At 35.3% G+C, this 26,819-nt stretch overlaps 1 protein-coding gene across 8 annotated transcripts in view; it reads right to left on the reverse strand.

Moving 5' to 3' along the window:
* LOC127442512 (microtubule cross-linking factor 1) overlaps positions 1-26,819 on the reverse strand; it is an 80,923-nt gene that overhangs the window by 22,013 nt on the left and 32,091 nt on the right. For 4 of the 8 annotated variants that reach the window (XR_007897490.1, XM_051700609.1, XM_051700608.1 and 1 more), the window contains exons 4-8: positions 15,558-15,617; positions 12,741-14,162; positions 7,978-8,124; positions 2,320-2,493; positions 1,930-2,148 (exon numbers count right to left, since the gene is read on the reverse strand). Coding sequence is in view for 7 of the 8 variants with exons in the window: in XM_051700609.1 (XP_051556569.1) it covers positions 1,930-2,148; positions 2,320-2,493; positions 7,978-8,124; positions 12,741-14,162; positions 15,558-15,617 (2,022 nt within the window). In the remaining variant the exon portion in view is untranslated. The remainder of the gene's footprint in view (positions 1-1,929; positions 2,149-2,319; positions 2,494-7,977; positions 8,125-12,740; positions 14,163-15,557; positions 15,618-26,819) is intronic. The other 4 variants (XM_051700611.1, XM_051700610.1, XM_051700613.1 and 1 more) reach the window with 4 other exon arrangements.

Consider the following 26,819-nt stretch of genomic DNA (forward strand, 5'->3'; position numbering starts at 1 on the left):
TGTACCATGGTAATACCATGTTTTTAAACATGTACTATAGTAATACCATGTTTTTGGACTTGTACCATGGTATCACCATGTTTTGGGATGTGTCCCACAGTACAGCCATGTTTTTTGAACTTGTACCATGGTATTACCATGTTTTTGGACATGTATCATGGTAATACCATGTTTTTGAACATGCACCATTGTAATACCATGTTTTTTGGACTTGTATCATGGTAATACCATGTTTTTGGACATGTAACATGGTAATACCATGTTTTTGGACTTGTACCATGGTATGACCATATTTTTGGACTTGTACCATGGTATTACCATGTTTTTGGACATGTATCATGGTAATACCATGTTTTTGAACATGCACCATGGTAATACTATGTTTTTTGGACTTGTACCATGGTATCACCATATGTTTGGACTTGTACCATGGTAATACCATGTTTTTAAATATGTACTATAGTAATACCATGTTTTTAAACATGTACTATAGTAATACCATGTTTTTGGACTTGTACCATGGTATCACCATGTTTTGGGATGTGTCCCACAGTACAGCCATGTTTTTTGAACTTGTACCATGGTATTACCATGTTTTTGGACATGTATCATGGTAATACCATGTTTTTGAACATGCACCATTGTAATACCATGTTTTTTGGACTTGTATCATGGTAATACCATGTTTTTGGACATGTATCATGGTAATACCATGTTTTTGGACATGTATCATGGTAATACCATGTTTTTGGACATGTATCATGGTAATACCATATTTTTGGACTTGTACCATGGTAATACCATGTTTTTAAATATGTACTATAGTAATACCATGTTTTTAAACATGTACTATAGTAATACCATGTTTTTGGACTTGTACCATGGTATCACCATGTTTTGGGATGTGTCCCACAGTACAGCCATGTTTTTTGAACTTGTACCATGGTATTACCATGTTTTTGGACATGTATCATGGTAATACCATGTTTTTGAACATGCACCATTGTAATACCATGTTTTTTGGACTTGTATCATGGTAATACCATGTTTTTGGACATGTATCATGGTAATACCATGTTTTTGGACATGTATCATGGTAATACCATATTTTTGGACTTGTACCATGGTATGACCATATTTGTGGACTTGTACCATGGTATTACCATGTTTTTGGACATGCACCATGGTAATGCCATGTTTTTTTGGACTTGTACCATGGTATTACCATGTTTTTGGACATGCATCATGGTAATACCACGTTTTTGGACTTGTACCATGGTATTACCATATTTTTGGACTTGTACCAAGGTATAACCATGATTTTGGACATGCACCATGGTAATACAATGTTTTCTGGACTTATACCATAGTAATACCATGGCATTATTTGAAGCATTTTAGAGTACCATTTTTGCATTGGATTATGCAGTAATAAAGTAAAATTATTTTTATTATAATGTACTGATAGAATACAAAAAATTCAAACAAGTATGTCTGTTCTTGAAAAGTATTACTGAGCTTCACTGATCCATTCTGTTGTGCTTCAGAAAACAAACATTTGTTTACAATGAAACAACAGCTGTCGTAGATGTGACAGATGGACTGTGAAATCTGTCAACATGTGCTCACTCTAATTCACACTGTGCCAATTTGAAATGTTATGGTTCGTCAGATAAACTTCTGTCACGTAAGAGACAAAATAATTTACATTTTAAGTGTATAGGAATTGCAACGTCATTGTAAAAATAATGAGGTTTTCCAAACACTCCCATTAGCAGCCTTTGGGTGGTCATACAGATAGTCCCAGCCAAAACTCAAACCATTGGTTGAGCCGATGATGCTGTGTCAGGCTGGCTGGGGATGCTCAAAGTAACAGCATGTTTCACTAATAATAGTTGTCTCTGCATATACAGTTTAGTATTAGTTCACCTCTCCATGTGCACCCTCCTCTCCAGCATCTGTCCTGCGTCCGAGCCTCCAGTGCATAAGGATCCAGCGCAGCTTCATATAGACAATGACGATGTTGTGGTGGAATGATCTCACTTCCTGTTGCAGCAGAACTCTTTCCTGTGGCCATGTTGGCTCATGAGTTTGAAGCCCCTGCAGCTTGAGTCCTTGCCGAGCATCGGTGCGCCTCCTTTCCTCTTCCTGTAAACATTCAGAAAAGAAAGAGTTATAAGGGTTATGATTATTACAGGTAATAATACAGGAGCATCATTGTATTGGGGTTAAGAAGACACAGGGTAAAGCGAAACTTCTGTAAATTGGACCCGACAGCAAAAACACTGTGCTTAAGTCGGCACTGACATCCTATGTTACCTGAGTGATGGCAGAAGTCAAGCTCTCTCTCTCCTCCTGTCCAGGTCTAAGTCTCCTCTCATGGTCCAGACATAGCTGTATCTCTCTGGTAGGGGTTGCCAACTCGGGAAGGGTTGTTGGGTCACGGAACTGGATCTCATCAGAACACAGAACAGCAGTCTCAACATCCCAACACTTTCAAGAGAGACATCAGGATTTTCATGCAAACATAAACAAGTCTGTATCATGCATCAAGATTTAAGGTGGTATTTCCAAATTGTCTTTTTCTAGATTCACATTGAAAACCTGAAACAAACAAATTTCAGTCATAATGTTTCATGGTTGTTAGGAAGGAAATCTTAGATGGGTATATAAATGTAGAAAAATAAAGGAAATATTTGAGCATATAATGGAATGGTTTCCAAGTACACATGTTTTGCTGCAGTTTCCCAGTGAAATGTCCAGCAGGGGGCACCAAAAGTGAGTGAAATGATGTTGTAATCTGACAAGGGTTTATTATATGGAGGTTTAAATGATTAAAACGGACCTCCCTAAACTATAAACTTTAACCTAAACCTTACAATAGTCATCTAAAAGCAAATGAGAAGTGAACAAAACCGACATCGTTACCCTAAACCAAACCAATAGTGATCTAAAATAAAATGCAACATGAAAAGCACATTTTCTGAAGCAACCACGTCATTTCGTGTCACTTCTATGACACTTTTGTCTCATGTGTCAGCTTACGTACTTGGCTGGGCTCGAACCGCTGTCTGCCGAGTTCAAAGTCCAACGCTCTATCAGGTGAGCTACTGCTAGAAACTAATCACATTGGAATAAGTGTGTAAATGTAGGTGGGTCTGTAATACAAGCGTTAAAATATATCATTTTTCAAACGAAGCATTAGAGTAAAAGTGTTTCGATATCATAATATAGCAGTGTGTGAGTAATAGTGTGAAATATTTGTGTTTATAAAGTCATAACCAGCCGTTGTGTATTAAACGCATAGTTGTTGTAGCGCCTCTAGTGTTAATTCCACCAGGAAACTGCAGCGAAACGTAAATGCAGCTCGTAAAAGTCAGTTTGCAAAAATGTAGTTATAGTAACGTTCATTATATGAGACTTGTTTGTGTCTCGTATGAGTGAGCAAAGATTAATTTGCATGAAAGCAATAAAAACAGAGTAGTAGTCACAGAGTAGTCATATGCTGCATTCCAGTGCACCTGGGAAGCTCTGACGTCCGAGTCGGGCATTCGTTACTACGACATGTCGTAGAAACAAAATACAGAAAAGCCAAACTTAAACAAATACACAATGTAGTACAGCAAACATTTTTTTTTCCTGTTGCACCAGTGAATACGAATAAGTATATACAACAGGCTTCACTTTTTCACGACAAGTACGATGTATTAATGCATGAAAGCACATAACTGAAGATTAGACACAACACAGAGAACTTCAACAAATTATATATAGATATAGTATATATATAGATTTAGTATCAGCGGATGACGTGACTGAGACAAATACAACACTTACAATTCTTCTCGAGACTGCAACATTCATTAAAACTTCAAAACAAACATCACATTTTCAAAAGCCCCTGTGTGAATGAATGGTGAATGGTCAGAATTAATGAAAAACCAACATGACTTTAAATAAACAGCAGTGACGACCAAAATAACTGTAGTGAAACAATGGAGTGAATTAAATCTATAGAATTGCTTTGGCTTTATCTGTTTCATTCTAGTAGCAACTAATGAATTACTTCCTACGTTCTTCTTTTTTGTGTATCTGATTTAAAATAATTAAAAGTTATATTTTACTCTTTCACTCAGTTTTAGCACATGCTAGCTACTAAAAATTCTAGTAATGGAGGCTAGCAAAATAGAGACAACTGCTTTTCATTCAGAAGTGTTCTGAAGTCTTTTCTGTCCCTCTGGGAATAGAGATATCACAGAGTTGTTACCAGGGTGAGATTTGTCTGATGGAGAGTTAAACAATGTTCAAACACTGTTCCTTTTATGCTCAAACGCACAACACAGTCAAACCCTTCTCAAATATTATGACACTTTTCATTTTATATCTGGTGCAATAATCATAAATAATTTAGACCTAGACAACTTCAAAGGTTTAGACCGTTAAAGACCCCATGAAAGTTGTGGCTTTTAGTCTTTATGTGTTCGCTTTATAGCTATGTATATGCTGTTGTACTCCTAAAAGCTGTCAAAATTACATTTGAGCAAATATTAAAAAAATAAAATAAAATAAAATAATGGATCAAAAAATACTGACTCATTTTGTGCTACTCAGATTTCCATCCAATGAATGTTCTCTAAAATGTGAATTTAGATAGCAGCATATTATGGTTCATGGCCGTTATGAAAAAAAATACAAACAAACAAAATAGTGGCATTTTAAAGTATGCCTTGTTCAAACTTCCTGTTCCAATAGGAAATACATCAACACTGGAAAACTGTGTTTGATCAAACTGTTTCATGGGGTCTTTAAAACTTATCTGAGGTCTATAAAGTGATTTTTGTGTGAACACAGGCCCTTGGTGCAAAACCAATGTGTGAACATTTCATCCTATTTGCCTCTTATCTATGTGATCTGTAAAACAACTATAATCTTCAATGTTTACCATATTAGCAACTAAAGCTGCATTCCAATTTGCATACTCCGATTACAGACTTAAAATGTACTTTGCTGGTAATAGGAAATTGAAATTTTTTTTTTTTATTAATTTTAAGCCATTTTTAAATGTAACTTTTATTTTATAAATAATATATAAATATACAGGGGCAAGAAAAGTATGTTAACCCTTTGGAATATGCTGGTTTTCTGCATTAATTTGTCGTAAAAATTGATCATATACTCATCAGAGTCACAAATATAGACAAATACAATGTTCTTAAGCTAACAGCACACAAACAATTATAATCTTTCATGTCTTTATTGAACACATTCAATTTAACATTCACAGTGCTGTGGAAAATGTAAATGAACCCTTGGATTTAATAACTGGCCGATTCTCCTTTGGCAGGACCAACCTCAACCAAGCGTTTCCGGTAGTTGCGGATTAGACCTACACAACTTTCAGAAGGAATTTTGAACAATTCTTCCTAAAAGAACTGCTTAAGGTCTGGACTCTGACTGGGCCACTCCAAAAGGTGTATTTTCTTTTTTTAAAGCCATTCTGTAGTGGATTTACTTCGATGTTTAGGGTCATTATCCTGCTGCATCACTCAACTTCTACTGAGCTTCAGCTGCTGCACAGCCACCCTGACATCATCCTGTAGGATATCTTGATAAACTTGGGAATTAATTTTTCCCTCGATGATAGCAAGCGGTCCAGACCCCGAAGCCACCGCTGGGATGATGTTTTCATGTTGGTATACGGTGCCCTTTTTACGCCATATGTATTGCTGCTTGTTCTTACCAAACTATCAGACCCCTTCATTTATTCACATTTTGTTATGTTGCAGCCTTATGCTAAAATGTTTAAAATTATTATTTTTTACATCAATCTACACTCCATACTTCATAATGACAAAGCAATAACCAAATGTTTGATAACTCTGCAAATTTATTTAAAAGAAAAAGATGAAATATCACACTGACATAAGTATTCAGACCGTTTGCTATGACATTTGAAATTTAGCTCAGGTGCATTGATTGGACATGATTTGGAAAGGCACACACCTGTCTATATGGTCTCACAGCTGAAAATGCATATCAGAGCAAAAATCTAGCTTTGAGGTCAAGGGAACTGCCTGCAGAGCTCAGAGACAGGATTGTGTCAAGACACAGATCTGGGGAAGGCTAAACATTTTTTTTGGCTGCATTGAAGGTTCCCAAGAGAACAGTGACCTCCATAATTCTTAAATGGAAGAAGTTTGGAACAACCAGGACTATTCCTAGAGCTGGCCGCCCAGCCAAACTGAGTAATCGGGGGTGAAGGGCCTTGGTAAGAGGTGACCAAGAACCCGATGGTCACTCTGGTTAAGCTCCAGAGATCATGTGTGGAGATGGGAGAAACTCACAGAAGTTCGGACTGCTGAGCGGATTATAGGTTGCCCCCTGCCCTCCCTTCAAGAACTATACACTTCCAGAGTGAGGAAAAGGGCTGGAAAAATCACTCTGGACCCCACTTACCCTGCCCACTACCTTTTTGAACAGTTGCCTTCTGACTGCTGAGTACAACTGTATCAGCAGCGCCTGTGGCAGGTTGAACTTCCTCAACTGGCGAAGGAAGTACAACCTCTGCTGGGCCCTTTTCACAATGGAATCAATGTGGGTCTCCCACTTCAGGTCCTGTGAGATTGTAGAGCCCAGGAACCTGAATGACTCCACTGCTGCCACAGTGCTGTTTAGAATGGTGAGCGGGGTCAATGTTGGGGTGTTCCTCCTAAAGTCCACTATCATCTCCACTGTTTTGAGCATGTTCAGCTCCAGGTTGTTTTGACTGCACCAGACAGACAGCTGTTCAACCATCCTGGATAAGGCCGATGACAGTTGTGCCGTCTGCAAACTTCAGGAGCTTGACAGATGGGTCATTGGTGGTGCAGTCATTTGTGTAGAGGGAGAAGAGTAGTGGGGAGAGCACACATCCCTGGGGGGCACCAGTGCTGATCGTACAGGTGCTGGAAGTGAATTTCCTATCTGTCAGAAAGCTGGTGATCCACTGACAGATAGACGTGAGAACAGGGTGTTGGTTTAATTTATTCTGGATTATAGCTGGGATGATGGTGTTGAAAGCCGAACTGAAGTACACAAAAAGGATCCTTGCATATGTCCCTGGTCTGTCCAGATGTTGCAGGATATGATGCAATCCCATGTTGACTGCATCATCCACAGACCTGTTTGCTCGATAAACATATTTGAAGGGGATCCAGAAAGGGTTCAGTGATGTCCTTCAGGTGGGCCAACACCAGTCTCTCAAATGACTTCATGACTGACTTCAACGTCAGCGTCAGTGGGTGAAAGTCTTGGGTGGAGTTCCAAGCAACATAGCAGTATGACAATTACAATAAACATCTGATTTACACATAACACAGTTTACACATCTGTTACACAACACAATATACAATATACACCTAATAATATACAATATACAGTATACACAAAATAAGACTGTATACAATAAAAATACACTGTACCCCCCCCCCCCCCAATATATATATATTCCTTGTTCTTAAATTATTTAAAATTGTTTTATACATCTTTTTATTTTTGTCTTGCTCTTTTGTACGTCTATGTACAGCATTCTGAATTACCATTGTGTATGGTATATACAATATAAATAAAACAGTCAACAATATAAGTAAAACAGTCCACAAGTATTGGGACACATCTTCTAAAAATTTTTGTCTGCTTGTGATTTAACCATTATAAACTCTTTTATTGTACAAGGGGTTGTGGATAAATATTAGCCCAAAAAGGAAGCACTGAAGCACACTTCAAAAATCCAGCAGAAATACTATACCATCCAGTATACTATCCTATGATTGGGAATGCACTAATATAATCTTGCCTGCATCATAATATTAATAGTATGTGAATTGGGATGCAGCCTTAGTATGTTAAGCTATAAGGGGCTACAGGAATTTGAAAGAAGAACAGTAAAGAGACACTTTTTCGTCTTAAAGTCGGGAGGGAGATGGACGAGGCACTGACCTCGGGTCTGTAACTGTGGGGCCTGGTGTATCTACTGAGTCCAGGGGCCGCCCTGGGTGTGTCGGACCCCTTGGCGCTGCCCTGCCCCTGCGCCTCCGGGCCACTCTGCCGGTCTAGACACCAATCGTGCTCCTCCCTTCGCCCATACTGTGAGTGAGGGAAGGGGGAAGGGTTGTTGGGGAGGTGGAGGAGAGGAGACAGAGGGAGGTGATGGGGTTCGGTGAACGACAAAGACAATCGACACACACGAGACGAGAAAGAGTGGAGAAAACAAAACTGAACGTGGGTTTAGGCGAAACTCAAAGTGTGAAATGCAGAAGGGGTGAGGGGGTAATTTGACACACACTGTACTTCACAAAATGGTTATAAATAATTCACTCTCAAAAATGAAAATTTTGGTCATTATTTACCCATAATAACATTACGTTTTTCCACAGAACACACAAGAATAATTTTTTGAAGAATATTCACAATGCTACTTTCCATACAACAGACAGTTCATAGTGACTGTCAAGCTCCAAAAAGGACAAAAAGCACCATTATAATGTTTTATAATTCTTTCATTATTAGCAAAGAGCTGCAAGGAAAATCTTCGAAAATTAATCTTTTGAGTTCCAAAGAAAACTGAATGTCACACAGGTTTTTCAACAACATTATATTAGTGAGTAAATATTGAAAAATTTTCATTTTTGGGTGAAATATTCCTTTAAAAAATTAGAAAAAAAAAAGTAAACGAGCCAGCGGGTCACAAGACAAAGAAAAGCGCAAAAAGGAAGACCAACTTAAAGATGATGGCGTAGGAGAGAGACGAGAAGAGGACGAGAATGAGGAGGAACAGAATCATGGGTTGAAACATCTGAAGGGAACCAATGAGGAAGAGAGAGAGAGAAAGGGTTTGGGGCCAAGGGAAGAAAAGAATGCAAAACACTGGTTATGAAGCGCATGCGATGAGGATAAAACATGAGTCTTACAACCAATAACCCAAAATGTGCAACCAATAAGCCAAAACGGTGTTGTGCCAAACCCAATCCCCCGTCAAATTCCTAATCCTAAAACGATTCCATTGGCTGAAAGGGGTATTTTATTATATTATAACTGTAAAATATAATTTGTTAATCTAAATATTCTTGAACATGAAAATATTAAAATTAATGGTCAATTAAAATACCTCATATATCACATGATACGATCGATACTAAAAATGGTAGCTCATCTGGTAGCTAGCAATGGTGCTAGCAATGCAGAGACCATGGGTTAGATTCCTAGGGAACACGCATACAAATAAAATCTATTGAATGCACTGTAAGTATGATAAAAGTGTCTACCCAATGAATAAAATTAAAACATGAAAGCTTAGCATGCTAACCGATTAGCCTGCTAAGCTTACAATCCATAATCATAGCAAACATCTAGATATCCACTATATTGTTCCCTTAAATTAATCTTAAATTAATTTGAATCGTATAATGATGTTGTTAACTTTTTAATTAGCATTTATTATCGTTATTTTAGGCATCACAACAGAAAGATACTATGTTATGGTAGCATCTATCAATATATGTCAAATGCATCATATAACACAATGTTATTGGAACTGATGTATTTTTTATGGAATGGAATGAATGATCATATCCAGATCAGATCAGCTACAACAGGACAAGGCTAGGATAGTATTTTGAAGGGGGGGTGGGGGTTGGACTTGTTTCGACAATGCCATGCTACTTTAGCGTAGCTCAGCCATGCAATGTAAGCAGCCTAGCGGCCATCTGTAGCTCTTAAAACAATATGAGTGTTCTGTTATCTTCATTGAACGGTTAATAGATGTGAGATGAACAGGCCGTGACTTCATGCTCGATGTAAAGTGTTGTTGTGATAGTGGTCGGATGTCACAAAAGCAAAGAACCGCCCAGCTTATCCAATGGATTCCACCAATGAACATGAGCCAAATGAGCTAATCACCCAATCATAAGGCAGTAGGGGCGATGCTTCAGCAAACGTTTGAATTCTGACACAGACTCTTGGCGAAATCTTTTTAGCAACAAATTCCCTCAGTAGATTTTCTGAATATTGGACTATTCAATTTAAATGTAAAATATCGAATAATGTTGTTCAGATTTTCAGATTTTAGATGCTTATGTGTGCATTTTCGGCACAACTTGCAGCAAATAGAATTGCAAAAATAATGACTGTCAATGTCTGGAATACTTTAAAAATAAAAAATAATAAGTGAAACAGAAGGCATTATTCCACGCCAAACGTTTCAAACAGTAGTATGCTACATTGTTGTCACATGACCTCATCACGTTGCATTTTCAATTCAGTTATTAGATGCAGTTCAGTTGTCATCTTGGAAATTAAAGTGGTTATTATGCATTTTATCCCCAATTTTGTGTAAAAAAAAAAAAGTCTTAACATTTGCCATTCCAATCAAATAATGAGTCAAGAAAGGGTTGTTAAAAATCATGCCATTGGTTGAGGCAGAAGTTAACATACCGAAAAAAATAATTATTGCAATTCCATTTGGTGCCACTAGAGGAGCAGAAATTACACACATTACCTTTAAATAATGGTAAACTTTAGGTTATTTGTTGGAAAGTTGACTCATGTTATCATAAAGCAGTTTTAAAGCACAAAGCAGGAAGCAAGCTACAAGCAGTTCTATGGAAGGCAGCTTTGCAAAATTGTTTAGCATAAATCACACATATAAACACATAAAAATCATTAATTTAAAGAAAGATACTGGCAATTCAGCTGCATTCTTGAGGAACATCAACCACATAATATACAGACATATACAGTACATTCAATGCATACATAGTATGTTCAGTTAATGCTGATCATTAATGCAGGCCAAATGTCACCTTTGGAGGTTATTTCGAAACAAAAATGCACAGTAAGTGCTATATATTTTCCATATCTTATAATGGCTGCATTATCCACATATGTTGCATTAGTATTAACTGTGTAAATAAAAATCCTTAAGATCTGCTTGGGGGCACCTCAAAGTGATGACAAACACATTTTACTGCCATTTCAAATAATGCATACTGTTAGTAGGTCATGCCACATTTATCAAAATGGGACACATAGTCTTGTAACCCTGTGAAGCAATGCTGGAAATACCACTATTTTTCCGCCCCTCCGGCCCCAGCAGCAGTTCAGCAAGCAGCCAAAGGTGAGTGAAGAGTAAGACATGAGGGCTGTGGGTATTGGAATGGGGCAGACAAAGGTGCATGTGTTTATGAGCAGCACTGAGGGTGTTTATCTTCAATAGGAAGGTAAAGGTAAGGGCATCTTGGCTGAGCTGGGTGGTGCTTGGGGCAGGTGTGTGTTTTTCAAGACACTGAAAATGTAAATTTATTTTCTGTACATGTTGTGAAAAGATCTTACAAAGTATTTGGTAACCCCAGAAACCGAAATCAGGACTAAAACGCTTTTAAAAACATTGCTTAAAAGCAAGAAGTAGAGAAATAAGCAATGTTCAGAATGGAATACTAGAGTACTACGTACTGTTTTAAAAAATGTTATGTGAAGAATGCAATACGCTACCATAAATGTTTCATTGACCATTGTAGTTATTGTACATTTTTAATCCAATTTTGTGTAAAAATATTTTACGTCTTGCCTGTCTAATCCAATAATGACACAAGGAAATACAAAAAGTTGCGGTTGAAATCGCTTGTGGTTCATTTTTCACACTAGAAATGTGCTCTGATTGAAAGGCCAGAAATATACTTCATGCAAGTACGCGTACACAGATGAGATCTCTTTGCCAATGCATCAGCAAAGACCAGTCCAGTTGAACATGCTTAACGTGCGCTCTTGCGTTACTATGGCGGTAAAAAACCTCAGTGCTCAAGGGGGCAATAGAGTTACCTTCAAAAGATGTGTTATTATTCTGGTAAGTTGCTATAGACATATTGACTTTAACTTCCATGCTCAGAAATATTCTCTTCAAACTTTTGTTCCACCATGCAAAGTAGTAGACAGCCCACACTAATGTCCGCTATAGCACCCCTTGTTGCAACACTGCGAATGCAATGCATACATGGGTTAGGAATTGCAGTGTGACACATTTTGGAATGCAACAACTCATGAAATCGAGCTTGCGTAGCTAGAAGCATCTGCATTCACATACTTGCACAGAGTATTTTTTGGCCTGAACTATGCACAGAAAACTCCCATTATTATTTGACATAGATATTGATGCAAATCATAGATAACTGAGAAATACTACCTATTTCCCAGGCAAATGTTACTAGTCAAATTCTATGGCTACAGCTAAACATCTCCTCTAAGTATCTAAGTTTTCTTATCCTCCCAAAATAATGGCTCCAACAGAGTGCCTGTCCAACATTTCAAACAGACGATGGTCATAGTTTGCTAAAATGCTGAAATCACACTGTACCTACAAAGGTCTTATGTTTACCTCTAATTACTACACTCCAGTGGCACATCCAGAACAAAGCTTGACTTACAAACTTTTCTTTTAACTTGATATGGTATGATGAGTCATGCCAGCCAGTGTTATTTTAATAGCTTCTTCTGTGGCGCATTTAGGACTCTCAGGTTTTCAAGGCTAATGGGTATGGTACATCAAGATGCGCAGAATAACTATAAAGTCATATGAATTCTCAAAAGGGTTTTTAAATAAGGAAGCAGAAAGGAAAAAGGAAGTTGGCATGTCACGTGATCGCATGTGATGGCAAACACTGATGAGAAACTGAAAACAAAGATGGAAGATTGAGTTACATGGAACCTACCTGATAGTCCGTCACCAGATCTCTTCCAAGTGTTCCGATGGGCGAATCCCTTGACATGGATGTAACTGTGGACAGAAAGCTGCTGGATTCGGTGAGATTAGGCATGGGGGAGAGGTCATCTGCACGGTCCCGTGAGCCCTCCCCAAGGTGGTCCACTTTATTCATGAAAAGCTGGAGTTCCGTCCTGAAAGCCCTCATGCGGGAGTTGATGGAATCCAGCACCTGAGAGTCGGGTTTAGATTCAGCGCAGTCCCCGTCACCCCTAAACTCTGAACCCTCCACAAGAAGGTCCCCTCCCAAGACAACCAGACGACCTTCCCGGATCAGACTGTCCGTATCAGTGATGAGCCTTTCGACAGTTTTTCCAAGGCGCTCTGCTTCACGCCTGACATGGTTAAGTGCCTCCCGGTCTTCTCGTCTACGTTGGTCCAACTCGGCTGCTCCCAGGTCACCAACATCCGAAGGTTTCTCGCCACTGGCAAATCCAGATGTAGCCGTCTTCTCAAACAAGTCATCAGAGTCGCTTTCACCACCAACAGGTCCTTCCCGTTTGGGATGGAGCAATAGAAGCCTCGCTGTCTCCTCTTCATCTGGTTCCCTTCTCCCGGTGTCACTGTCTACATCGCTATCACGTGGACTATTGGTCCGCATGCCCAGGTGTGCCGCTAGGTCGCAACGCTGCATATTTGAGATTAGCACCCGGTTCTCGTACTGCAACTTCATCACTTTCCCACTCAACTCATTAACCTGGAGTCTTGCAGCTTTTAGTTCCTCCTGTAGGGCGCCCCCTCCTCCTGAGACGCCATTACCTCCTCCACTACCGTTCCCAGGTTTCAGTGACCCAACACTTCCACCCTCAGCCCCTTCTGACTCCCTGTCGCCCTGGCTGCTGGGCCCGAATTTGAAGCGGTTGAGCTCAGTCGTCAACAGCTTGTTGTGGTCCTCAATCTCAGAGATGGAGCGCCGCAAAAGCTCCGCCTCCTCTTCCACAAATTGCAAGTGGCGCCGTAGTTCACTCACAGATTCCAGCACATCGCCACCGTATGGTGAGGTAGGGACACTGGAAAAGGGTTCACGGCCGAAACAGTCCCTCTCGTATTGGCAACGTAGGTCCTCGTTTTCTGCCCTGAGACCACGGTTTTCCACCTCCAACTCTACAATCTTCCGCCCCAGGATGTTTGCCTCCTCCTCCACCAGTTTTAGCCGTAAACGTAACTCGGCCTCCCGGGTGGTGTGTGGGCCTCCACCCGTCACCTCTGCCAGGGGCAAAGGGCTGTCCACGTCCCCATATACTGATTTATACTTCTGCACCTCCTGTTCCAGTTCATCTTTCTCGCGGCCTAGTTTTGCCATTTTTTTCCGCATAAGGGCCGATTCCTCCTTGGCAAACTGTAGCTGACAGCGCAAGTCTGCACTGTCCTCCTTAAAAAGAAATAAAAAAAGAAGGTTTATGTACAGTATAAAACAACTAGCTAGAAAGTTTATCTGTCATTCAATTTCAGTTTATTTGCATATTTCACATACATTTTAACCAAAGCAGCTCTACAAAGAACAGTGCCTTGCAAACCCCCAGCAAGCAAGTCAAATGTGACAGTGGCAAGGAAAAACTAAGATGCTAAGATGGTCAAAATGTCAAAAAAATAAATAAAAATAAAATAAAAATACCAATTTCCGTCTTTCATTGCCATTTGGACAACATTTTCACATAACATCTTTGAGTGTGAAAGTGATTTTGAGAGCACATTAACCACTTTTATGGTTTTTGTTCTCTCCGGAGCTTGAAAGCCACTGGTCACTATTTATTGGTGCATTTAAGTCCTCTTTGGAAGTTTGTAATTCTGAGTTCAGAAATTGTAAATACGATGAGATGTGCGTTCAAGTGATTTTAGTCGAAAAGAACGGTTTTGCAATTTCATATTTCTTTCTCTCTCTTTTTTACTTACTAGCAAAGGCAGGAAGCTTTTTTAATACCAATGCAACAAAAGAGCAAAGCCACACATTAGGTGTGTAAATAATGCTTTATCTATCCATTTTATCATTCTAGTGCAGCCACATATAATGATGGGAAATGTAGTTTTGTTGCAAACGCTTACTGCTGCACAAACAAGCAAAATAAGTCTTATTTTCTGGCAAGTTTTATCATCATTCTTCATTAACACTACAAAAAATGCATGCTAACTAAACTGAAAAGTCAAAATCGAAACGCCCCCAACTCGGAAAGTCAGGGCCAAAGAAAATCCTAAGTTTTCCACTCATAATTACGACTTTGTGGCGGCCGTTCATGGGCACTTAACTTGTAAATATGATCACTCTGACATGACTTGAATGCACCATATGTTTCCATCCAAGTTGCAAATTTAATTTATGCGGAAAAATCTGAATTTTAAAAAAACAATTTGCAGATAAAGCAGCGTTTCCACCTCATGTGTTTAAGAGAACAAAATCGTAACTTCTGAGGAAATTAGTGCAAAACAAAAATGAAAATGGAAGTTGAAGCCACTGTGGCTCTTTTATTAAGTGTGATAAACTACGTCTGGTTTAGAGCGTGAAGAAAAAACAGCGAAAGCGTGTCAGGCAGTTCTGGGAGGTAATAGTAGCCAATCATTTTGATGATAGGCTTTGGCATTTCAGAATAACCAGAGCAACATTTGAGATGCTATGCGATGATATTGATGATTTTCTCATACATAATACATAACAACTGAACTAGTACAAAGCATCTGCTCTAGATTACACATTCTGGTGCAAAGAACAAGTAGCAGATTTTGTCATCAAAGAACAAGGCCTGTGCATTGATCTGTGCTTGTTTGTACTCACCTGAGATAAAGACTTCTTATCTTTGAAGGCTTCTCTGCCGCCTCGTCTCCGCAGAGCAGTCTGACAGACAAAAGAAGTAAAAGAGGTGTCCAATCAGTTAACAAAATGTGTGTCAACGATCTGAAAAACATCTTTATTTCAGTAGCTTCACAGTGGCACAAAAGAGCTTTAGAAAAATAATGTCGAATTAAAAATTTAAAGGATCCCTCTCGATCACATCATCAATTATCCAGAGCATGTCAAGCGTTGTTATTATGTGAATGACAGGTAAAATAAAAGGTAAAATACTTTCTCCTTTCCCAGCTTAATATGCAGAGACAATAAGTAAGCTACAGTATAAGCTATAAGTTAATTCCCTTCTAAAGTGTAAACACTGTGACTCTGTAACACTATTAAAAGGTGGTTTTTTTTTTTGTGTCGTTCTGACACAGCGACACTGGCTCAACCAATGGCATATGTTTGGGGTGAGAGTTATCCCTTACTTGAGTCAAGTGTAAAAGAGGTTAAACAGTGTCCTGCTTTCTGCTGGTCTATCTTGAGTCATATACTGAACTTAAATAGCTGCTGCTGATGGCGGTGTTAGCTTGAATCATTTATGGTCAGACAGATGGAAAGTGTGAGAGGGGCATCTTCATATGAGAGGGGAGGGAGCTTGAAACCTTTCAATCATTTCCTGTGCTGAGAATTTTACTGAACTGTTACACATCAGCACAGTGGGAATGTAAAAGAGCCTAGATACAACACCAAAACATAGCAGGAGATGACATGATGAAATGATGTAATTTTAATGTGGGTTTGGTTGAGTTTGCCATATGGTTACAATTTACATTCAGACCTCATCCAATGAAGTCATCGGCACTAGTTGCCACATAAACATCAATCAAACATCCAATGAAATGTACAGAAAAATAAATGGCAAATATTCTTGGCTAAAGGCAAGCATCACTATTTCAATTGCTCAGAAGTAGGGTACAAAGCAGATTGTGCTACAGACATTAATGATACCTCAAATCAGGTAAAAACACAAACAAAAAGCTGTTTTACAGAGCAACGCACAGTCACAGACAAGGGGGAATATATGGAAGGATATACTGTTAACACACAACAAAAACTGACACAAACAGATCAAGTTACACAAACACACTAATGCATTAGTCCACAAAACACTCTCAAAATAATTATCTCCCTTTCTCAATTCTGTTTACTTTCTCTCCCAAGCACGCAATACCAGAGTCTGCGATCAGAGTCAGAGATTTCAGTTTGACCTCAAACATTTCTCATCAAATACTTCCAAGACTAAATTATTTGAGCTATGCTATCCACATTCATTTTATAGCTCTATGAAAAAAATCATACTGTAAAGAGGCCCCCAAAAGTATTTGGACACTTAAGCCAGTTAGCAAAATATCAAACCGAGGGGCTTTTTTCTTTCTTAAAGGAATATAGCACAAACACACTTTTCTAGCAAAAAAGTTCACACACAAAAAAAGTTTCTAAGGTTTTAAATTACGATGGACTTCAGAGGATGAACTGATTCCAACTCCAACCATAAGACATGGGATACTTAATATGCCACTGCCTGAACCTTGGACTTAGGATGGACCTCACAGAAATTACCTGCTGGTTGAACTGCGATGCACCTCACTGATCTCTGCCTACATCACCTCTGTCTATTGATGGACTACCCTCTTGAAATGGAATACATAGACTATCAATTAATTGCCAACAAAACCCTTCATCAGACAACTAACAAAGGACAATGCATCAATATGAACTTCTGCAGTTAATCCAGGATGGATTTGTAAAACTTTAGTCATTGATCTTAAAGTTCATACAAAATCTTTGTTTAAACACGGACCCTTAACACTTACTTAGTTTACTAATTTTAAACCATGACTTGCACTATACATAAGTATTATTGGCATTATATTCATGTTAGCCAGAGGGGAACTGGCCCCCACAGTGAGTCTGGTTTCTCCCAAGGTTATTTTTCTCCATTAACCAACATCTTATGGAGTTTTGTGTTCCTTGCCACAGTCGCCTTCAGCTTGCTCACTGGGGTTATAAATACAATTATGATTTAATTACTTATTTTTAAACACAGTTCACAACCGTATTTTATCAAACTACACAATGATGACTCAAGACATTATAGATATTACAGTTGAATTTTTTGTTAATGCATGATCTTCTGTAAAGCTGCTTTGAAACGATGTGTGTTGTGAAAAGCGCTATACAAATAAAAATGACTTGACTAAAACAATTGATGTACTGTCCAGAATTAATACATTTTTACACTTTGTGGTTGTCAAATGTTAGTGGATACGTATGTTGATAGTTAATGTGTTGAACTTTACTTGTGGTTTATTGAAGCCCATTTCTGCCACATACAAAAAATAAATCATGCTTTGGTCATTCAAAATTATGAGATACAAAGTCATAATTATGTGATACAGAGTCATGATTATGAGATAAAAAGTAATAATTATGAGATACAAAGTCATAATTATCAGATGCCAACTCAAAATTATGAGATAGTCACAATTATGAGATACTAAATCAAAATTATGAGATGCTAAATCATAACTATGAGATTAAAAAGTAAAAATTATGAGTTATGAGATATAAAAGTCATAATCATCAGATGCCAAGTCACAATTGTGAGATACTAAGAATGTACTAAGAAATAGTTATGAGACAAAAAGTCAAAATGTTTAGATAAAAAATCTAAATTATGAGATACTAAGAAATAATTATGAGATAAAAAGTCATAATTATGAGACACTAAATCATAATTATGAGATCACAAATTATGACAATTATGAAATACTAAGAATGTACTAAGTAATAGTTATGAGACAAAAAGTCTACATTTTTAGATAAAAAACTAAATTATGAGATACTAGGTAATTTTGAGATAAAAAGTCATAATGAGATAAAAAGTTATAATTATCAGATGCCATCAAAAGACAGTCACAGTTATTAAATACTTAGAATGTACTAAGAAATAGTTATGAGACAAAGTCAAAATGTTTAGATCAAAAGTCATAATTATGAGATACTAAATCACAATTATGTGATCAAAAGTCATAATTGAGAAAAAGTCATAATTATGAGATACAAAAGTCACAATTATGAGATAATAAAGTCATAATTATGAGATACAAAAGTCACAATTATGAGATAATAGTCATAATTATGAGATACAAGTCACAATTATGAGATAATAAAGTCATAATTATGAGATACAAAAGTCACAATTATGAGATAATAAAGTCATAATTATGAGATGCAAAAGTCACAATTATGAGATAATAAAGTCATAATTATGAGATACAAAAGTCACAATTATGAGATAATAAAGTCATAATTATGAGATACAAAAGTCACAATTATGAGATACAAAAGTCACAATTATGAGATACAAAAGTCATAATTATGAGATACAAAAGTCACAATTATGAGATAATAAAGTCATAATTATGAGACACAAAAGTCACAATTATGAGATACAAAAGTCACAATTATGAGATAATAAAGTCACAATTATGAGATAATAGTCATAATTATGAGATAATAGCCATAATTATGAGATATAAAAGTCACAATTATGAGATACAAAAGTCATAATTATGAGATACAAAAGTCACAATTATGAGATAATAAAATCATAATTATGAGATACAAAAGTCACAATTATGAGATAATAAAGTCATAATTATGAGATACAAAAGTCACAATTATGAGATAATAAAGTCATAATTATGAGATACAAAAGTCACAATTATGAGATACAAAAGTCATAATTATGAGATACAAAAGTCACAATTATGAGATAATAAAGTCATAATTATGAGATACAAAAGTCACAATTATGAGATAATAAAGTCATAATTATGAGATACAAAAGTCACAATTATGAGATAATAAAGTCATAATTATGAGATACAAAAGTCACAATTATGAGATACAAAAGTCACAATTATGAGATACAAAAGTCACAATTATGAGATAATAAAATCATAATTATGAGATACAAAAGTCACAATTATGAGATACAAAAGTCACAATTATGAGATAATAAAATCATAATTATGAGATACAAAAGTCACAATTATGAGATAATAAAATCATAATTATGAGATACAAAAGTCACAATTATGAGATAATAAAATCATAATTATGAGATACAAAAGTCACAATTATGAGATACAAAAGTCACAATTATGAGATACAAAAGTCACAATTATGAGATAATAGTCATAATTATGAGATAATAGTCATAATTATGAGATACAAAAGTCATAATTATGAGATACAAAAGTCACAATTATGAGATAATAAAGTCATAATTATGAGATACAAAAGTCACAATTATGAGATACAAAAGTCACAATTATGAGATAATAGTCATAATTATGAGATAATAAAGTCACAATTATGAGATAATAGTCATAATTATGAGATACAAAAGTCATAATTATGAGATACAAAAGTCACAATTATGAGATAATAAAATCATAATTATGAGATAATAAAGTCACAATTATGAGATAATAAAGTCATAATTATGAGATACAAAAGTCATAATTATGAGATAATAAAGTCACAATTATGAGATAATAGTCATAATTATGAGATAATAGTCATAATTATGAGATACAAAAGTCACAATTATGAGATAATAAAGTCATAATTATGAGATACAAAAGTCACAATTATGAGATACAAAAGTCATAATTATGAGATACAAAAGTCACAATTATGAGATAATAAAATCACAATTATGAGATACAAGTCAATTATGAGATACAAAAGTCATAATTATGAGATACAAAAGTCATAATTATGAGATAATAAAGTCATAATTATGAGATACAAAAGTCACAATTATGAGATAATAAAGTCATAATTATGAGATACAAAAGTCACAATTATGAGATACAAAAGTCATAATTATGAGATAATAAAGTCATAATTATGAGATAATAGAGTCACAATTATGAGATACAAAAGTCACAATTATGAGATACAAAAGTCATAATTATGAGATAATAAAGTCACAATTATGAGATACAAAAGTCACAATTATGAGATAATAAAGTCACAATTATGAGATAATAAAGTCATAATTATGAGATACAAAAGTCATAATTATGAGATAATAAAGTCATAATTATGAGATACAAAAGTCACAATTATGAGATAATAAAGTCATAATTATGAGATACAAAAGTCACAATTATGAGATACAAAAGTCATAATTATGAGATAATAAAGTCATAATTATGAGATACAAAAGTCATAATTATGAGATAATAAAGTCATAATTATGAGATAATAGAGTCACAATTATGAGATACAAAAGTCACAATTATGAGATAATAAAGTCATAATTATGAGATAATAAAGTCATAATTATGAGATAATAGAGTCATAATTATGAGATAATAGAGTCACAATTATGAGATACAAAAGTCACAATTATGAGATACAAAAGTCATAATTATGAGATAATAGAGTCACAATTATGAGATACAAAAGTCACAATTATGAGATAATAAAGTCACAATTATGAGATAATAAAGTCATAATTATGAGATAATAAAGTCATAATTATGAGATACAAAAGTCACAATTATGAGATACAAAAGTCATAATTATGAGATAATAAAGTCACAATTATGAGATACAAAAGTCACAATTATGAGATAATAAAGTCACAATTATGAGATAATAAAGTCATAATTATGAGATACAAAAGTCATAATTATGAGATAATAAAGTCATAATTATGAGATACAAAAGTCACAATTATGAGATACAAAAGTCATAATTATGAGATAATAAAGTCATAATTATGAGATAATAGAGTCACAATTATGAGATACAAAAGTCACAATTATGAGATAATAAAGTCACAATTATGAGATAATAAAGTCATAATTATGAGATAATAAAGTCATAATTATGAGATACAAAAGTCACAATTATGAGATACAAAAGTCATAATTATGAGATAATAAAGTCATAATTATGAGATAATAAAGTCATAATTATGAGATACAAAAGTCACAATTATGAGATACAAAAGTCATAATTATGAGATACAAAAGTCACAATTATGAGATACAAAAGTCACAATTATGAGATAATAAAGTCATAATTATGAGATACAAAAGTCACAATTATGAGATACAAAAGTCACAATTATGAGATACAAAAGTCACAATTATGAGATAATAAAGTCATAATTATGAGATACAAAAGTCACAATTATGAGATAATAAAGTCACAATTATGAGATACAAAAGTCACAATTATGAGATACAAAAGTCATAATTATGAGATACAAAAGTCACAATTATGAGATACAAAATTCACAATTATGAGATAATAAAGTCACAATTATGAGATACAAAAGTCATAATTATGAGATAATAAAGTCATAATTATGAGATACAAAAGTCACAATTATGAGATACAAAAGTCACAATTATGAGATAATAAAGTCATAATTATGAGATACAAAAGTCACAATTATGAGATACAAAAGTCACAATTATGAGATAATAAAGTCATAATTATGAGATACAAAAGTCACAATTATGAGATACAAAAGTCACAATTATGAGATACAAAAGTCATAATTATGAGATACAAAAGTCACAATTATGAGATACAAAAGTCATAATTATGAGATACAAAAGTCACAATTATGAGATACAAAATTCACAATTATGAGATACAAAAGTCACAATTATGAGATACAAAAGTCATAATTATGAGATAATAAAGTCATAATTATGAGATACAAAAGTCACAATTATGAGATAATAAAGTCACAATTATGAGATAATAAAGTCATAATTATGAGATAATAAAATCATAATTATGAGATACAAAAGTCACAATTATGAGATACAAAAGTCATAATTATGAGATGCCAAGTCAAAATTGTGAAATACTAGGGATGCACCGATACCACTTTTTCTCTTCCGATCCGATTCTGATATCAGAAATCTCAGTATCAGCCGATACCGATCCCGATCCGATACCAGTGTTGTTTTTTTGCATAATCAGTTTAGAATATATTTCCATTATTGTGTGGAACTAATTGGGAGTACTCTTTAATATGTAAAGAAACACAAACCTCTAACTGCACATTATTTCAATATAAATGTATAGCTTATTAAGAAACACTTCAGCTCACTTTTCATTCACACAGTTATTTTTTGGAACCCATTCAACTTAAATATTATTATAATTTGTAAACAAATGATAATAATAATAATATATTATAATAGTAATATATAGTAATATTTCTCAATCATGCACCTTTAACTTTTAAACCCTTTTATTTTGACATTCCTCTCTAGGAAGTCCTGTAAGTGTGTCTGTTTGTAGGCAAGTTCACAGTAGTTTAATTCACTTCTTATTCAAATTCTGGTAAAAAGCACCTCCAGTGCCATTCTAAATGCATATTATAAGTGAACCGAACTACTGAGCATCTACATCTGAGATGTTGTTTGTGAGTAGTGCTCATATATTGTGCACTGCGTGAAGGCTAAAAATAGCCGCAAGTGTTTGTGTAAACAGAGCAGCGCCATTCACTGACGCGCTGGAGCTGCGCATGCATTTTATATTTACTTATTAAACATAGCCTTTTGTGATTCATAGAGCTATTGCACATCTTCAAGTGGCTTTGAATAAAATGCTTGAGTTTATGAACTACTTTGTGTTTTTATGGTTCTTTTATATCATTTTTTGAGCTTGACAGTAACGAACATGACTAACACACAGTATCGGATTTGGATCGGGCTCGTCGGACCATTTTTGAAAAAGTCAAAATGTTTAGATAAAAAGTAATAAATTATGAGATAGTCACAATTATGAGATACTAAGAATGTACTAAGAAATAGTTATGAGACAGTCAACATTTTTAGATAAAGTCAAAATTAGGAGATTCTAAATAATAATTATGAGATTAAAGGCAAAATTATGAGATAAAAAGTCATAATTATGAGATACTAAATCATAATTATGATAAAGTCAAAATTTTGAGATACTAAAACAAAATAATGAGATACTAAATCATAATTATGAGATAAAGTCATAATGAGATAAAAGTCATAATTATCAGATGCCAAGTCAAAATTGTGAGATAGTCATAATTATTACATAAAAAGTCATAGTTATGAGATAAAAAATTAATAATGAGATAAGTCAATTATCAGATGCCAAGTCAAAATTATGAGATAGTCATAATTATGAGATAAAAAGTCATAGTTATGAGATCAAAAAGTCATAATGAGATAAAAAGTCATAATTATCAGATGCCAAGTCAAAATTGTGAGATAGTACATTCTTAGTATCTCATAACTGTGACTAAGTAATAGTTATGAGACAAAAAGTCAAAAAGTTTAGATAGTCATAATGAGATAAATAGTCATAATTATGAGATAAAAAGTCATAATTATGAGATATAAAGTCATAGTTATGAGATAGTCATAATGGGATAAGTCAATTATCAGATGCCAAGTAAAAATTATGAGATAAAAAGTCACAACTATGAGATACTAAGTCATAATTATTAAATAAAAAGTCATATTTATGAGATCAAAAAGTCATAATTATCAGATGCAAAGTCAAAATTGTGAGATAGTCATAATTATGAGATACAAAATTAATAATGAGATAAAAAGTTATAATTATCAGATGCCAACTCAAAATTATAAGATAGTCACAATTATGAGATACTAAGAATGTACTAAGAAATAGTTATGAGACAAAAAGTCAAAATGTTTAGATAAAGTCAAAATTAGGAGATTCTAAATAATAATTATGAGATTAAAGGCAAAATTATGAGATACTAAGTCATAATTATGTGATTTAAAGGTCAAAATTTTGAGATAAAGTAAAAAAATATGAGATAAAGTTTGACATAAATCAAAATTATGAGATTAAAGGTGTATATAACTCCAAATTATGACTTAACATCTCATAATTATGAGTTAGTTTCTCATAATTATGATTTAGCATCATCATTTTGACTTATCTCATAGTTTTGACTTACCAAAGCACAATTGTTTTATGTGGTTGAAATAGGCTACCATATTGGTTACTCTGCCGCTTTAGAACACCTGTGTGAACTTGAGGGGAACTGACTTCAAACATCCACTAAAAATCACAAAGACACCAGTTCCTTAAAAGTAATTTAGCAAAAATGGCTCAGAAAGTGAAGTCAGTTCTGAGAAAAGCTCGAGCAGCATTTGAGCGCAAATGACTCTAGCTTTCATATGTTGTTATCGAAGTGTGACTTAGATCTGTGAACTGATTTGAACTGTCAGAAATCTTCTCATTTGTGTCTATTTTTATTTCTCTAAAGGAATTTTTGGAGAGACAAAAAGCTGGTCCTTAAACATAACTGAGATCTCCATCACATTTCCTGCGGTATGAAAGAGCAACCTCTGAGCGACAACATATTTTATTCCCCATGAAATGGAGGGGAAAAGAATAGTAGTAGTAAAAGAGATGAGTTGTACAACAGCGATGGTACATTCAGGATTGGATAATCGTAGTCTAACTACAGTCGACTAATCCTGCTGTCTGGCTTCGTCCCAAATCAGATCAACACTCGACCTCCAATCCCACCTCACCCGCCCCATGTCCAGACGGAAAAAGATCCAACGGTCTTCTGCTTCAGTACCCTGAAACAGCCTGCAGTCACCTGCCAACTGAACTAGAAACACTTAGACAGAAAGTAAATAGATACTCAGACAGAGCATGGACAAATAGATTATATGCAGTTACAATTAGAACCAAAAAGGTGTTTTACATCCTGACATCATTGGAGAACCCTTATGTAGCTCAACAAAGAACAAATGGTTCTCACAGTGTGTGCAGAAAGACTGAACTGAGCATAATGAATGTTGACTGATATCTAATATCAAGTGCTGAGTAAACCTGCCCTGACAGAGTGACTGACTGTGCTGTTCTGCAGAGTGACTGAGCAGAGATCAAACTGAGGTCGACTTAGTGTCACATACACATTCAACCCTAGACAAACACAGAGCATCTGCTACCTGACAAACAACAACATAACCATACACAAGCCTGCCGGATCTTTTGATTTGTTCTGACACTGCCTGTAGTCCAATCCCCTCACACAAAAGTACTGTGGAAATGCTAGAATGAAGGCGATACCATGGTATTTTAATGTATACCGCGAGTCCGACATACAGTACTTACAAAAAGAAAGTCCATGATACTACTATGGTACAACAGTTTTTACTTTGAGGGTACTTTTTTGTACTTGTTGAATTTGCCACCTTGTACTATTACTATGACTTAGGAATGGCCCCTTAGAAGTTAGCTGCCTATGTAGGCAATAAAAGGCAAGACAAAGCTTTTGTGTGTGTTTTATTTTGTATGACTCACAATAACGTAGGCTAAAATCACTCAGCAGTGTTTCATTTACTAGCTGTCCTGACCTTGCAATGGTTAAAGGTTCACCCAATGGTTCACCCAAAAATGGTTCACCCAAAAATGGTTCACCCAAAAATTAAAATCCAGTCATTGTTTACTCACCCCTGTGTTGTTATAACCATATGACTTTCTTTTTCTTAACACAAAGGTTAAAAAAAATTGTGCCCAGTGATGTCATACAGTGGCAGTTTATGGTGGCCACCTCTTCAAGCTTCAAAAGAACACAAAAGTATAATTCAGAAGTCTAATAAATTATTCCATGAGACTCATGATTGTTATGAAAGCATAAGATAAGATTTGATGAGAAACTGAAATCTAACGTATTATTTAGTGAAAATGTTCACTGACCGTTATTTTCCTGTGTGCATTCATGATAGGGCATGAGAGCCACAGTTCACGCAGCCCCTTCACAACATTGGGGCGTTCAAGCGAAAATTAGTTTTGTTTATCTAAAAACAGATCCTCTACAGCAATAGTGACAAAAAACACAACACAGCTGCACACAAAACAGAGAACAGAACTTACAAAACATGTCTGAAGAGTTTGTTGTTTTTGGACTGGTGCCAGTTCACAGTGGACGGAGTTACCCGCGTGATGCCGAAAATAGAAAACAAGCAATCGATAGAATGTACCATCGCTCATCATGGCTGGTTAGTACAAAAACTCTGATTACCATAGAAAAGATACCTTTTATTGCATGTTGTTTGCTGTCAGATTAAGACACAGTGTGACTGTGGAGGCCTGTAGCCTCTTCTATGTTTCTGTTTGATTTCA

Source organism: Myxocyprinus asiaticus, chromosome 6, assembly GCF_019703515.2.
Source record: "Myxocyprinus asiaticus isolate MX2 ecotype Aquarium Trade chromosome 6, UBuf_Myxa_2, whole genome shotgun sequence".
NCBI lineage: Eukaryota > Metazoa > Chordata > Actinopteri > Cypriniformes > Catostomidae > Myxocyprinus > Myxocyprinus asiaticus.